The sequence below is a fragment of the Perissodus microlepis genome, chromosome 17, assembly GCF_051167445.1.
Source record: "Perissodus microlepis isolate ML-2025 ecotype Zambia chromosome 17, ASM5116744v1, whole genome shotgun sequence".
In the NCBI taxonomy this organism is placed as follows: domain Eukaryota; kingdom Metazoa; phylum Chordata; class Actinopteri; order Cichliformes; family Cichlidae; genus Perissodus; species Perissodus microlepis.
Genome location: NC_140477.1, coordinates 14,750,498 through 14,765,348, shown reverse-complemented (window position 1 = coordinate 14,765,348; position 14,851 = coordinate 14,750,498). Strand labels below are relative to the sequence as shown.

Genomic DNA, 14,851 nt, shown 5'->3' with positions numbered 1-14,851 from the left:
TTTGTGCTAAATATAGTATTTCTGATTAATTATAGTTTTTATACCAAATCATAGTACAGTATTTTTGCTTTTTATAGGATTTTTATAGGATATTTATATTGCTTAATATAGTATTTCTGCTTATTATAGGATTTGTGCTTAATATAGTATTTCTGCTTAATATAGTATTTCTGCTGAATGTAATATTTATGCTTAATCATAGTATTTCTATATATTTCTGCCAGGTCCCCAGGCAGCCAATCCTCTGTGAGGACTGAGGCATTCAAATTTACATATCAGGGCCTGCACGGCTTCCCAGCCAGCCAATCATATATGTGGGCTGAGGCATTCAAATTTGCATATTGGGGCCTTCATGGCTTCTAAGCCAACAAGTCATCGATGTCATATATCTCTAAAAATTCATATTTTAATGATAAATTGTCAACACTTGACGATTCCCCCATCTCTTCTGAACAAAACGGTGTAAGAATGACCGTTCTGGCCAATACAGTTAGGAAATTATGGTCATTTGTTTGAGGAGAATCCTCACTATGAGAAATAGACTACAAAAATCCTGTCTCTGTGCTGCGTGTGTGCACCTGTTTTGGCGGGAAAAAGTACACAGCCTCTGTGGATTCAAATTTAGCAGCTAACAGGCTGCTTGACTGAAAACATGCTTCTCTCTCCCTGTGTGTGTGTGTGTGTGTGTGTGCATGAGAGAGAGAGAGAGAGAGAGAGACCCTCTTTAGGGCAGCATCTCATTGTTGGAAAAAAATATAATATATTCAGACTGGTTGACTGGCATAGACCCTCCGTGTGTCTCTCTCTCTGTGCATTTGTGTATACATATTTGATTTTGTGTGTATCTGTTGGCTATTCCTTCTTGTTTTTTAAATTTATTTTTATTTCTTTATTTTTTTTTCACAGGTGAACAACAATTAGTTTTGAGGGAACTTAACCATGTTCCGTTTTTTTTTCAGCTTGTCATCTTACTTTTCCAGTATTTTCACTTAAGTTATTACTATTCTGCTCAATCATAGTATTTGTTCTAAATCATTGTTATTATGCTATATTGTAGTATTTCTGCCAAATCATACTATTTCTACTATATTATATTTTTCTTTCTAAATATAGCATTTCTGCTATATAATTGTATTTCTGCTATGTTATAATATTTGTGCTAAACCAGAGTATTTGTGCTGAAACATAGTATTTCTATCAAATTATAGTATTTGTGCTAAAACATAGTATTGATTTAAAATTACAATATTCACAGTGTCTCTGGTAAATCACAGTATTTCTGCTCTGTTGTACTATTTTTCTAAATCATAGTGTTTCTGTAATGCTTAAGTATTTTTGGCTAAATATATTCTTTCTGTTATCTTATACTATTTCTCCTAAATTCTTGTATTTTTGAGAAGTTATCATGTTTCTGGTAAGTTACAATATTTTTGCTAAGTTCTGCTATGCTATTATATTTCTGCCAAGTATTATGTTTCCTCTAAGATATTGCAGTTCTGCTAAGTTATTCCATTTTAGCAAAGTTCCTTTGCTTCTGCAAAGTTTTTACAATTTCTGCAACTTTTCAGCTTTTTCAGCTAGTTTTTGCAGACAGCTTCAGCTTTAAAGCATCCACACTGCATTTTCGCAGGAAATGCAAATTTTTCTAGTTGTTATTGGTTTTAAAACCCAATGTGCCAAATTGCTAAACTATGGTTTTCAGAATGGGTGTACATAAACCTCAGGGGTAGGTAACTCCAGGCCTCGAGTGCCGGTGTCCTGCAGGTTTTAGATCTCACCCTGGGTCAACACACCTGAATCAAATGATAAGTTCATTACCAGGCCTCTGGAGAACTTCAAGACATGTTGAGGAGGTAATTTAGCCATTTAAATCAGCTGTGTTGGATCAAGGACATCTAAAACCTGCAGGACACCGGCACTCGAAGCCTGCAGTTGCCTACCCCTGTCATAAACCAACAGGTGGCATTATGGTGGCCGTGTCCACTTTGTATATGTCGTCTGTGGTTGAGGAAGTTAAGGGTTTTTTTTTTTATTCTGATATTATGTAAAGTGAAATCAGTGTAGTGACCTTTAAAAGGAGCTGCTACTCCAGATGTCAAAGGCTGTCTGTGGGGAAGGCAGCGTGTGAAAGCAGGGCTCAGGGAAAAAGGAATAAACTCTGAAAACAGCTTTAATGCTGTTAACATCATAAAGGTTAACTTGCAAGAGTACAAAAAGTTCAAAGCATCTGCAGAGCAGGAAATCTGGATCTAGCAGGAAATAAGGATCTCAGGAACAGAAGCTAAGAACCAAGGACATGAAATAACAACACTAGAAGGAACTTGTATGAAGCATCAGGAAGAGATGTAAAAGAAATAACTGTGGATAGAAAGCTAAATTCCAACAATGCAGAATCCTAATCAAACCAAAAATACATAAAAAAGAACCCAAAAACTCAAAACCCAAAGCACGACAACTGTGGTTTCCCTGAGCTTAGCTTCAACCTCAGGCAGGACTGCTGAAGTAACGTCTTTATTTACACCCAACCACACGGACGTTTGACATTGCTCAACACTTTTAGAGCACATACAGTTCATAAAATTAACAAATGACTAATCCTCAGTAATGCACAGGCCTGGTGTTCCCTCAGCATGGTCGGTATGTGTGGCAGCCCAAGTCCTAGCAGCCCAGCATTTGACTGGATAGATTAGCACAGCATAACAACTCAGCTCATACTGGCCCTGCTCCTTAAACACTCCTTTCCCCAGCTCCCCGTTTGCAGCTGTACAAAACCGCACACTGCTCCCACATACCCTTTCAATGAATATGAACCTCTCCCCCTCTAAGTTAAATCAGTTGATATAGTCACAAAACAGCATCCGTCAGGTTTTGAGACTTTTAAATCCAAAGATCTGAGTGATTTCAGACATCGGGTGTTGCTTTTTCGGCCTCAAGTCTGTTTGGGTCTCCACTGTAAACTTCTGGCATGTGATCTTATCTAGGCGTTACCTTGCGTGGACTTTACTGCAGCCCTCTCTATATCAAGAATTGCCCCTCCTACACATGTTTCTAATACAAAGAAGAGAGATTATGAATGTTAATGTTAAGCAGTTTGATGCTTCTAGCAACTTTCTGTGCTACTTAGAAATGCATTTGAAGCAAATATTTTGCAGCAGCTGTGGTTATCTTTTATAAGGTGTGTTTACGAAACTGATTCCAAATGTTAAAAAGTTTTCTTTTTGGATCCTTGAGGCGCCAGTGTGGACACGAGATCAGTGTGGGCTTGTATGTATCTGTCTCTCTCTGTGTTTAATTTAGTAGAATTGGGAAAAGCTTCTCCTATGACAGTGTTTAAACAAGCTTATTTGTATGTTATACTTAGTCAGCTTTCTCTGTGTGCCTTTTAGACCTGCAGGCCTCTGAGTCATTTGAACATTATAGTATATCAGACAAAGCCATGGACTACAGGCTGCTGCAGATGGATGAGGACCAGGACAGGATGTATGTGGGCTGCAAGGACCATGTTCTCTCCATGGACATCAACAACATCACCCATGGCACACTTAAGGTCAGCAGATGCTTATTGTTACAGTTAAACAGAATTGCTTTATGCCATTGCAGCGTTGGTATCATGGTGCGCTATTTTTTTTTCTCACAGGCACAAAGAAGAAAACATGAATGTTATGTAAAAACACTGTGTAAGAGACAACACAACACCACTGCTGAGGATATTATTCTAATGTGTGTGCAAATTACCATGCATTTGCTATCCTCCGTACACTTTAAGGGTTTTTCAAAATAGCCATAAAAACGCTCATGCTCACTTATAACTAATTCTGCATGCAGCGAAGGAATCATCTTCTGTGTAATTGACAGGCATGAAGTGCATAAACAGATGGGAAAGCATTTAGGTTCCCCCAGAGAGTGCTGCACCGCATCCATTTTTGTCAAGTAAATTGCTTGATATATTCATTGAGAGCGACCTTTAAGCACCTCTCCCAGGTTTGAAAACACACATTTCCACTGATGATAGCTAGCTGTAATCACTGACACCGAGACTTGTGTGGAAACTAAAAATGTCCGAGCATTCATTGTACTCATTTTGCACAGTGTTTTTTTGCCCATGTACTCAGGATATAATGAAACCTCATGAGCATATTGATGTTACGCCTCTTTCAATCTGTTAGTCGCTAATTTAACTGATGTGCCTTTTTTTTTTTTAACCATCAGCTGTTTTGGCCTGCTTCAACAAGCAAAATAGAAGAATGCCAAATGGCAGGCAAGGACCCTACAGTAAGGAGAATAAACCTCTTTGATTTCTTGATTTATTTTAGAGTCCCACTACTGTAATAATACATTACAGCATAGATTGCATGTTGTTCATTTACATGTTTTTAGCATTCAGCTAAACACAAAGACTATATAAAAGATAGTTTTGGTCACCATAACATCACCCTGTGTTTTGAAGCTTTGAGTTTAGTGTTGTGCTTATCACCATGTTGGGTTTTTTGGCGCCAGCAGTGACTAAATTTTAACAACAATACGAAGCGTTAATTTAGCAGTTAGCAACATTAAGTTTGGTTAGCAAGATGTACCTATAGATCAAAGATGGGTCACACACGTCACTGATCTGTTAATCAGGCCTACAGTATGTAAATGAAATTAACGTTACAGCACACCATATTATTTGCCATATTAAGAACTAACACTACAAAAACATTTAAGAACTGGAATTAGTGACCTACAAGAAGCCTAACATTGCTAGCAGACAGCTAGTTAGTACAAGGTAGCCACACCGCTAATAATTCATAACTAAATCCCCAATAATAACTGAAAAAAGGTAGCTTATTTAGAAGTTATTTAGCTTCTTTAGCACCCTTTAGCTTCTTCTTTAGCTTCTTTAGCACCACGTGCTCAGTTTTGAGTAAATCAGAGCATTTTAACATAAGTGTACAGAATTTTTTGAGACAACCTCAAGTAGCCATTAGAGGTCCTGCAGTTCTTAACATTTCCATGTTTGCCATTTTTAACTCTGGACGTTGTTGCTCAAATTTAATTATATCACTATCTAGTTAAACAATAAATGTAATATTTAGTTTTGTTTATCATAATCCCATAACGGTCATTTTTAAACATTTTTGGATCATTCAGCATTAAATCTGTCAGTGTCCCACAATAAGAACAGTTAAAGTATGATTAGAAAAACATACTTTTGCTTATATTTTTCATTAAAAGCTTTATTTCTTTATTTGTCAAATTGAATGTAAATGCACAAATAAAGAAAGAAGAAAGTTGTTTCCCTTTCACAAGAATTAAGGCCAAAAAAAAGCTCCTTATTATTATATTTGGTGGACAAGAATCAATCTAGACCTCCCAAACCCCCTGTTGTCCTACTACCGCTTTGAAAAAAAAAAGGTTTTTTTTCTTGTTTTGTTTTTTCACTACCTGTTGTACAATTTCCTTGGTTTCCTTTGCAGCACTTTTACATATTTTCTTTGTCTGAGTTATGATAATTACAGGACAAAATACAGATAATGAGCTATCCTATTTTACAAAGTTGGGCCCAAAGAGTCAACATGACAGGGTTTCTTTGATTTACTACAGTGTCATTAAAACTGGGACAAATTACTCTTTCTTAAGACATGTGTGGTTAAACTCCTTCACACTAAAAGAATATGAAGAATTTTATAGGTTACTGAGCGATAGTTTTGCTGGCACAGGCTACTTAAGACCAGACTGAGCTGTATGCGGCCCACAACCTAAAATGAGTTTGACACCCCTGATCTTGACTAAAGGTTTAGTCAGCTGTTCCAAGATCCGCTCCTCCAAGTGGGTCTGCAGCGGAAGTTGCCTCCTGGGATTTCCCTCTCGCATCTGTGAGTTTGCGTCAGATCCAACTGTATTTCTATCAAGCAGCAGATGTCTGCAGGGTCACCGGCTGGCCTGGAGTCCTTCTGGCATTGTCACAGTGAGTCAGTGCAAGATCGAGGTGTGGAGGCGATTCAAATGCCACGGATCAGTGTAAAAAAAAAAAAAAAAAAAACAGACTCAAAGCTTACTGACGCAGATATTTCATAAGCCACCCTGGTTCTGAGAAGCACTTGTTAGCTACAACAAGGTTTAATGAAGACATACAGCGAGAGTCAATTTATTCCTCCTCCGCATCTGTTTTCCTCTAATTGGGTTGTTCTGAAACAAGTGCACGCACAGTTGTCTATATATACAGCAGGGCTGAGGACATGAGAATGGAAAGAGAAAAACTAACTTTTTACACAAAAGAAAGGCCTAATTTTTAATGTAACTAAAAAAAAGAGTCAATCTGCTGCCAGTCCTCCATGGTTTCACACATTCTCCACCATCTCTGCATCATCTGACAGGCCCTGGGCTAACAGAGCCAGGGTTTTATTCAACATGCTGTTGCAGATATAGAAAAAAAGCTGTTTCCAGTCATGGAGTGATTTGTGCTGCTCTGACTCATAGCAAGCCTGCTGCAGACAGGCTACCACAAATATTTGGGTGAGCCATCTCTGTGTGGAGCCACTTGATGGCCTCTTCTCCCTTCTGTCATGCCTTTTCTTATTGAATCCCTGCGAGTTTTCCTTTAAAGATTTTACTTTCTGTTTCCATCTTACCATTTTTCCTTGGTCACTTTTTCCAACTCCTTTAACATCTCTCCCTTTCTTTTCTTTTTACACCACACTGCAGTTTTTTTCTCTCTCGTACACAGTCTCCCCTCTCACAAGCTTGTTATTGTTATAAATATAAGGTTTCCCTTCTGCAATACAATCTGTGGTCACGCATGTAGCATCATGGGGGATATTAAGTCTGTTTGCTGCTTTGTCAAATGTATCAACTTTAAAAGAAGGCTGTATTTATATCAGGAAACATGAAATCAAACATGATAGCTCATATATATTTGAGTTTGAAAGGTCTCAGAAGGATTTGATGAGACAGACAGAGAGTTAGATTTAAAAAAAAAAAAAACAACAACAACAACAAAAAAAACAGTACGAAACATGATAGATGTGGGTGCGTGTCAGTAAAAAAGTTTTGTTACTTTGCATTGATCGCTCTCAGTGGAGCCTTGTGCAGTGACCATGCGCCGCAGCAGCTGTCATTCCAGCAGCCTTGGCCAAGTTCCTGACAGCTCCCTGGACATGTGTTCTTCTCCCCACTTCTTTCTCCTCACTTCTCCACTCATTTTCTGCGAACTCAGGCTTAATTAGCCACAAAGTCCAGCACACCTACAGCTGTGGGATTTGGAAAGTGGAAGCAGAGATGAAGAGATGAAGTGAGAGTAGTAGTCAGTCTTACCTAGATATGTCACATATACCGCTGACACGTTTTTTCCACTGCCCTTAATACCAGACCTGTGAGCTCTGGGATCCTTTTATTGTGCAGCATGTGATTTTATAACCGTCACAACAACAGTGAGATAAGTTTGAATTACTCCCGTATATGGGAATGAGATACTTCCAGAGCGATAAACAGGTTCTTTATTTGTGTGTCTCCTTGGCTATATAACACGAATTAGGTCTCTCCTCAGCAGCTGGTCCGGTGCAATCTGTGGGATTTAAAAAAAAAAAAAAGGCAGCAGTAATTATCTTTGTTATTGCTGTAATAACTGTAAAGATTAAATATAGCTTCAAATATGAATACCTGTGGGACTAAGTGCACCATGGCTATAAATGAAAATCAGTTAAAACATTCAACTTTTGTTATGGCACAACCAATCCTGGGCCAGTGCTGTAGGACCTAAAAACTGCAGTTCCTGTCACGGCCACTTGAGGCTGCCTTTGATTAAAGAAAGTACCGTATTAAAATCTCTTTAGTCTACATACCTTTCCTCTGTTTATTGATATAATTAATATAAAATTAAGTAAAGAAGTAAACAGTCTAAAGCATGAATGTCAAACTTATTTTACATCAGGGACCACATACAGCACACTTTGATCTTAAGTTTATCTCCACATTAAAATCACTGTGATTTCTTAATATAAGGAAAGGTGTGATTTCAACAGCACATCTTAGTTTTTGTACATGATAAAGAAACAATAATGCTCTATTTAATGAAATAAATTAGTCAGCATGGCTCTTCGGGCTTAAATTGGAAGAAATATGTTTTGAAATTACAGAAAAAGTTTTGATAGCTCATTTCCCAGACTGCCCTGTAATTATAAAACAAAGTTTTTGTTAAATATTTTTTTGTTTGTTCTTTATTTCACTGTGGACACATTATAAAGGCAGTAGGCAGAATTAAAGTCTTTGCCAGGCTATGTTTTGGCCCTCAGGCCACATGTTTGACACCACTGGTCTAAAGAGTCAGTTCAGTTGTTTCCTTTAGTTTAGTTTATTTGAGGTCTCTCTAAGTAGAGTCATAAAGTCAGTTAGTTCACATTAGCTTACATTTAATACCAGAAAGCCCCTTCTTACTGGATCAGCAAAGGATACAGATGCTAAATCCCTGATTTCATTAAATTAAGCAAGAGCTTATGAATTCAAAATTGAATTTTTTAGAGAAAAAGTGTCTCATTTGTTCTCTTAAATCTACATCACTTACATTAGCATGTGCCTCTCATTGTTAATCCTTATTTTCTAGCACGGCTGTGGGAACTTCATCCGGGTGGTGCAGCCTTATAACAGAACTCATCTGTTCATGTGTGGCAGTGGAGCGTATAGTCCCGTCTGTGTGTACGTCAACAGGGGCCGCAGACCAGAGGTGGGTATAAATGAAGGAAGCACTTCATTAGAAAAGCAAATTCATGAAGGAATAAATGTTTTGGGGGAGCACCGAGTAGGTGATCATTGCAACTGGCACTGTAACAGCTGTTACAGATTAAAATTTTCATTGTGCAGAGTGATTATACACAAACATGATCTCAAGAGTGGAAAAATAAAATATATTCTAGCACGCTTGTAAATCTGTAAATATATTGTAAATGACTGGGTTGTAATGGTGCACAAGTGAGGCTAAGGACACTTTGTAAAGTTTATGGAAGTTTTGGTTTCTCTGTTATTTCCAAAACAAGCTTGTGTCAACTATGTTGAGCAAATATAATTAAAATGATGTAATTTATTTAGCTCCTGAAAACGTTAGTCGACTGTTAATACAATGCGCGATGAGTGAAATTAGTGAGTACTACCACACAGAGAAAATAAGCAAATCTTATTCACTGTGTGACAGTAATCATAAAAAATGCCTCAAGGTCTGTTTACCCCTTTTTTGCAATAAATCAAATTATGTACAATTATTTAGAGGTTTGAACCCAACACGACATGTTTTTGACTGATTGCTATAATAACATGAAAATTGAATTTTCCTTGTATTACTGACTGTTGGAATGAGAACAGCAAAATTCAGAATCGCTAAGTGCGGAAAATACATTAAGCTGATGTCAATTGGTGCATGAGAAAAATGGCTATAATCATACCACAACATTGTTTTCGCAGATCTCCTAGGAGTTGGAAGTGTCAACATATGGTTAAAAAAAAACTTACACATCTCATAACTTTTTTTGAGCACAGTTTTCATGTAGTCAATTTGATGCCACATGAGAGCAGAGATGCTAAGGCTGAGAGAGAGAAAATTGAGGTCTAGTGTCAAGGATGGATGGCTGTTTTCTGAGTTCTAATCTCCAGCCACACAGCCCTGAAAGTAAGAGCGGGGAAGCCCTCCAGGAGAAAAGTGCTCACCGAGTGAGCAGCGTTCAGCCACAGACCGTCAGCTGCTGCCAAACACTAATAAGCAGAGCGAGAGAGCTGCAAACCAGGCTCCTTCCTCACCGCGGGGCCTTTTGTCATTTGGGGTTTTTGTTTGACAGGCAGACTGCTATGTTTGCAACTTCTGAACTCAAACATGTCAGTGTCTCAAAAAAAGTGATCTGTTAAGTGTAACAAGCTGTTGTAGTGGGAAGCTGACAGTGAGCTCTCATCGTGGACCTTTGCTCTAGGTTGTGAACGTGCAGCCTGTTGAATGGATGTAACGAGATTTTTTTGCACTTGTTAGTGTTTTTCGGCCTTAGTTTTTCAAGTACTCCTAAAACACATAGTGAACTACATACTGCGATAAATGTCAGTCTTAGTCGGGGAAATAATCTTTTATTTAATCTTTATATGGTGTCCTAAGTCTGCTTTTTTACGAGTGCACATAGCGTATTTTGAGGTATAAGCATTTTTTATTTGTTGAAAAAAAAATTACTTTATAGATCTCCTTCTAATAAAAGGAAAAAAACAATCTGAACTTAATATCAAATAATTTGTGGATGATGAACTGCACGTTTATCCTTTCATCCTTGTGCAAATTTTTGGAACAACGCTGCTTAACAAAGGTCAATGAGCCAAATGAATTACAAATAAATAAGACATTTTTTCAGATGAGAGGGGCTTTAAAATTAATAAGATGGCTATTTTTTGCAGTGTAGAGGTTAATGACAGGACCTGCCAGATGGAGTCTATCGACTTCCAGAACCTCTTGGCAAACAGGCATATTTTCCTAGAATAACAGTGCTTAGCTGACGTCATCCCCATTCAAGGAAGCTGCACCATCGCCATGGGCAAGATCTAAATAAGATGGGACAGGAAGTGCTATAATTTACCTAGGTTGCTGCGGTGCTTGGACTGTCCAGTCTGCCGCAAGGAGGCTATTGAAACTTGGCAGCATTTCCGCCTGAGAAGAGGAGTTGGCTGTCCAACAAATAAGCAGGGAAATTCCTCCTCTTCTCCTCCCAAACGGAATGTTCTTTTACTATCCCACATGGAGCAGTTAAGGTAGACCAGGGCAGGACAGCCTCTGTGTCTCCTTAAAGGAGGCTCTGAGCAGGGCTACTCTGTGGGACGCAAAATACACTGTTGCACTCAAATATTCAGTTTTATAGCAGTAGAGAGCACAAGACACAAGAACGTATCATATAAAACTGTCTCCAAAATGTCTGACTTCCTCTTTTCTCTGTGGCAGGAACAAGTATTTCACATTGACTCCAGGACAGAGTCAGGAAAAGGGAGGTGCTCCTTCAATCCACAAGTGAATACAGTCTCTGTCATGCTCAGTAGGTGCCTCAATCGCTATCTACAATTTTTTTTCTTGTTTTTTTTATAAAACCCCTGAAAACAACATTATTTTTCACTACAAAATTACATTTCTTTTGTTTTGGAGTGAACTTTTTGAAGCAAAAACAAGAGTATGCATAAGCCACTAGATTTAAAAGATGGCCACTCTGACCTTTTGCCTGGGAAATCTTTTTCTATACCTTTGTTGTGACGTGATGACCAAAGACAGGCTCATTTCGTATGCAGCCGTATGACTATGGTTTACACCCTAAGTTATAATCTGCATTGTTATTTATTTGGCTGTAAATGAAGTTTAAGAGTCCTTGATAAACTTTTCACTTAGGCAATAAATCAAATGAGCCTTGAACAAATAGAACAAATGAACAAATAGAAGTTATACAATGGAAGGTACTTTGAAACTGGTGTCACTTTTTCAAACTGGAGGCTAGCTCATAGAGGCTAGCAAGTATTGAACAAATAATATCAACAATAGATAATTAGTCTCCAAAAGCTAATCAAGATTAGCTAATTAGTCTCCAAAGGTTGATTCTGTTCATCTGGACGTAGCGTTTTAAGTGGGGGAAATATTTTGATCACTGGTTGTTGATCAATGGTCATGAGAATATGCATAATTATGATGAAGGAACTGACCTCCCAGCCCATTGTTCCTTTAGTGGTGCTAGTTTCAGTCATTATGCAAATGTACTGTTTCTAAGATTGGGGAAACCTGCAGTCAGCTGAGACTGAAGAAGTCACTTGGATGAGTGACAAAACATTTCTCCCACTGAAAACGCTATGTCCAGATGAACAGAATCAACTTTTGGAGATTTACGTACCTGGATGATTGAGCATGCATCAAGACATTAGCTAATTAGCTTCCAGTTTATCATTAGCTCTTATGTAGCCAAACTTTGTCATCAGACTGTGAATACCCAACCTTTCTTTAAAGTTTGTATATACATGGCTATGTGCCATGTCACTTACACACTGCTAAAGTTAGCAACGTGTCTTCTGACCTCAAACATCAGTTTGCCATGGGCAGTGTTGGGGACGTTACTCAAATAAAGTAATGTATTTCACATTACTCATCGTTTTTCTTTAAAGGTAATTTGGCTGGAGGAATTAATTGTTACACTACTTGTTACATTACTTTTTTGTTATTTCATAAAATGACCCAAAATGCATTATACATAATTACCAGTTAACCAATTGGGCTACACTCAAACACAGCAAAACAAATGACTGCCCTAAAGAGGACACGCAGTTTTTTTAGTTTTTTCCTATGAAACAAAGCGGACATCAAAAGCAGCCCAAAGAGACTTTAAAATGAACACCACAGTGATTCTACTTTAGAAACATGAACAGGCAAAAACAGATTGTTACCTGTTAAAGACACGATGTGCCTGTATGAGGATGCTCTCTTTGCAGGTGCTTGCAAAGAGCTGATATAATGTGCTTGTTTATATCCAGAATGCAGTTTGCACAATATGAAATGCAATAAAAATAAAATAACGTTTCTCCTTTTATGAAAAATGGGCCTACGAATTCAAATAAACATTGTAGCCTACACCTTCTCACTAGAAAAGTGAAGTGAATTAAAATTGTAGTTTAATTTTAATACACAAGAAATCCCCAGGTTAATACTTCAGTCAAGTCAGGCTAAACCCATCCCTTTCTCCAGTTCTCTTTCCTTTGATCTCTGATTGGCCGAGGGGTGTTTGGTTGCTGTTGACATGTCTAAAGGCGAAACACTCCACCCTCAGCTCTGCTTTCTGACACCTGAGTATTGCCATGTCAGCAGCAGCTTTGCCAGCCAGTGAGCGATGTCAGAGATCACCGGGAGGGAGCCAGAGGGAAGGGTGCAGAATAATCCAAAGCCAGGGTCAAAGGCAGTGCTGTGAAAGCAGTGATGCAGCACGCGGAGCCCCTAAAGATCTGAGGCAGTGTCTGGGCTCAATAAAAAGCTGTGCTTTATTTCCAAATCCTCGTGTTTTGGACCCTGTGTGGCTGTCTGAGTACTGTCAACACTCACCCCTTAGCTAGCTGGCTTGGATACGGGCCACATACCCTTAATCCTCCCCTAACTTGCCCCACATCCTCCAAAACATATGGTCCGAAACTGATAGACGATTAAGTGAGAGAAAAGGAATGATAAAAAGCATGAAGCAGCTGTGAGGAACATGCTTATTAACAGCAGGACACACGCAGAGTGTAAGTGCCGTTAGTGCTATAGGCGTTTGGGTTTGAGTTCATTCTCAAAAAATAATAATGGTATAAATATATTACTAAAGCATCTGAATGTACCAAAGTCATGCAAGGCTGTATGTGTATTGTGGTAATGTTTTCAGGATTGTTGTGTGGGAACGTTGTTGATTGGGCTTGTGTGCATTCTTCTAGATCAGGAGCTGTTCTCAGGCATGTACATTGACTTCATGGGGACAGATGCTGCCATCTTCAGGAGCCTAACCAAGAGAAATGCAGTGCGGACAGATCAGCACAACTCTAAGTGGCTTAGTGGTGAGCACATGTCAGAGCTTCTATGTACAGTATGAATTCACACAAATAAGATCTAGAAGGCCTCTTACCTTTTTTACTGTTTCACTCAGAGCCCATTTTCATCGACGCCCACCTCATACCAGATGGAACAGACCCCAATGACTCCAAATTGTATTTTTTCTTCCGCGAGAGGCTAACAGATAACAGTGGAAATACTAAGAATATCCACACCATGGTGGCCAGAGTGTGTCCGGTAAGTCCCTTTTGCTTTCGCCAAAATAAACCAGCACAGTTTCTTTTGTGTTTTTGCGTTGCTATGTGCGACTTTTGTCGGCAGAATGATATTGGCGGACAGCGCAGCCTGGTCAATAAATGGACCACCTTTCTTAAAGCCAGGATGGTTTGTTCAGTTGTGGAGGAGGATGGCACGGAAACCCATTTTGATGAACTTGGTGAGTTAAACAGAAGAACATACTTGCAGCAATGCACCCTGTTATTATCAATGCATTACTTTTGACACATCATTTCCATGCTCAGGGTCTTCATGGTCTGCGGACCAAGTTTAAACAAATTTTACTGTTTGAAAAATATAATGCCGAGAACCAAAGAGATTGCTAATTTCCAAAAGCTTGCTATTTATGTTCCAAGGTTTCAAACAGATTGCTTTCTCCATAAACAATCCCGGGAACGTCCCATGTTTGGTCTGGATAAGAATTTCAGCCGTTTGTCCAGTTTCAAAACAATTGTTCTGTTGCTTTTGGTTACCTGGTATTCAACTATAAGCACATCCAGGACTTTCTTAGCCTTAGCCTCAAATTTCAAACATCAGCACATAGCATTTGAGACCCAGACTCCATCTGTCAACATGTACATTTATCAGGCATTCATCTCTCTTTGGCCTTTTTATCTGTAGGATGATGTGAAATGAGATTTGGGGAATTTGCTGAAGGTATTAAACTGGAAGGTGTGTGCTTTTCTCTTTGTGTGTTTTCCCTTATAGAAAGTGTGTTTTTGCTGGAAACGGATCTGCCCAAGGGCCTGTTGGTGTTTGGCGTGTTCACTTCCACAAGGTAAGGCCGATGAAGCCAACTGTAACATTCCTGTAGGCCTCAGAGGTATGGTAATCATTCAGGGGATATCAGCAGATGGGGATGTGCTTGTCAAAGGGCCACTTACATATAAATATCATGTGTCATGTAGCAGAACAGCTTATTCAGATGATGAACTATCAATTACAGTGTCCTGGTGGTTTGGCCTTATGGTATTCCTTGATTTTCTTTCCTCAAGATCCTCTGCAGCATTGTGCCATGTTGCAGACCAAGTGCGAGGG

At 38.8% G+C, this 14,851-nt stretch overlaps 1 protein-coding gene across 3 annotated transcripts in view; it reads left to right on the top strand.

The window, feature by feature from the left end:
- sema3c (sema domain, immunoglobulin domain (Ig), short basic domain, secreted, (semaphorin) 3C) overlaps positions 1–14,851 on the top strand; it is a 47,585-nt gene that overhangs the window by 20,111 nt on the left and 12,623 nt on the right. For 2 of the 3 annotated variants that reach the window (XM_084909857.1, XM_084909856.1), the window contains exons 3-9: positions 3,387–3,547; positions 4,210–4,272; positions 8,579–8,698; positions 10,934–11,024; positions 13,423–13,542; positions 13,632–13,973; positions 14,522–14,591. In XM_084909857.1, coding sequence (XP_084765983.1) covers positions 3,387–3,547; positions 4,210–4,272; positions 8,579–8,698; positions 10,934–11,024; positions 13,423–13,542; positions 13,632–13,973; positions 14,522–14,591 — 967 coding nt within the window. The remainder of the gene's footprint in view (positions 1–3,386; positions 3,548–4,209; positions 4,273–8,578; positions 8,699–10,933; positions 11,025–13,422; positions 13,543–13,631; positions 13,974–14,521; positions 14,592–14,851) is intronic. The other variant, XM_084909858.1, reaches the window with a different exon arrangement.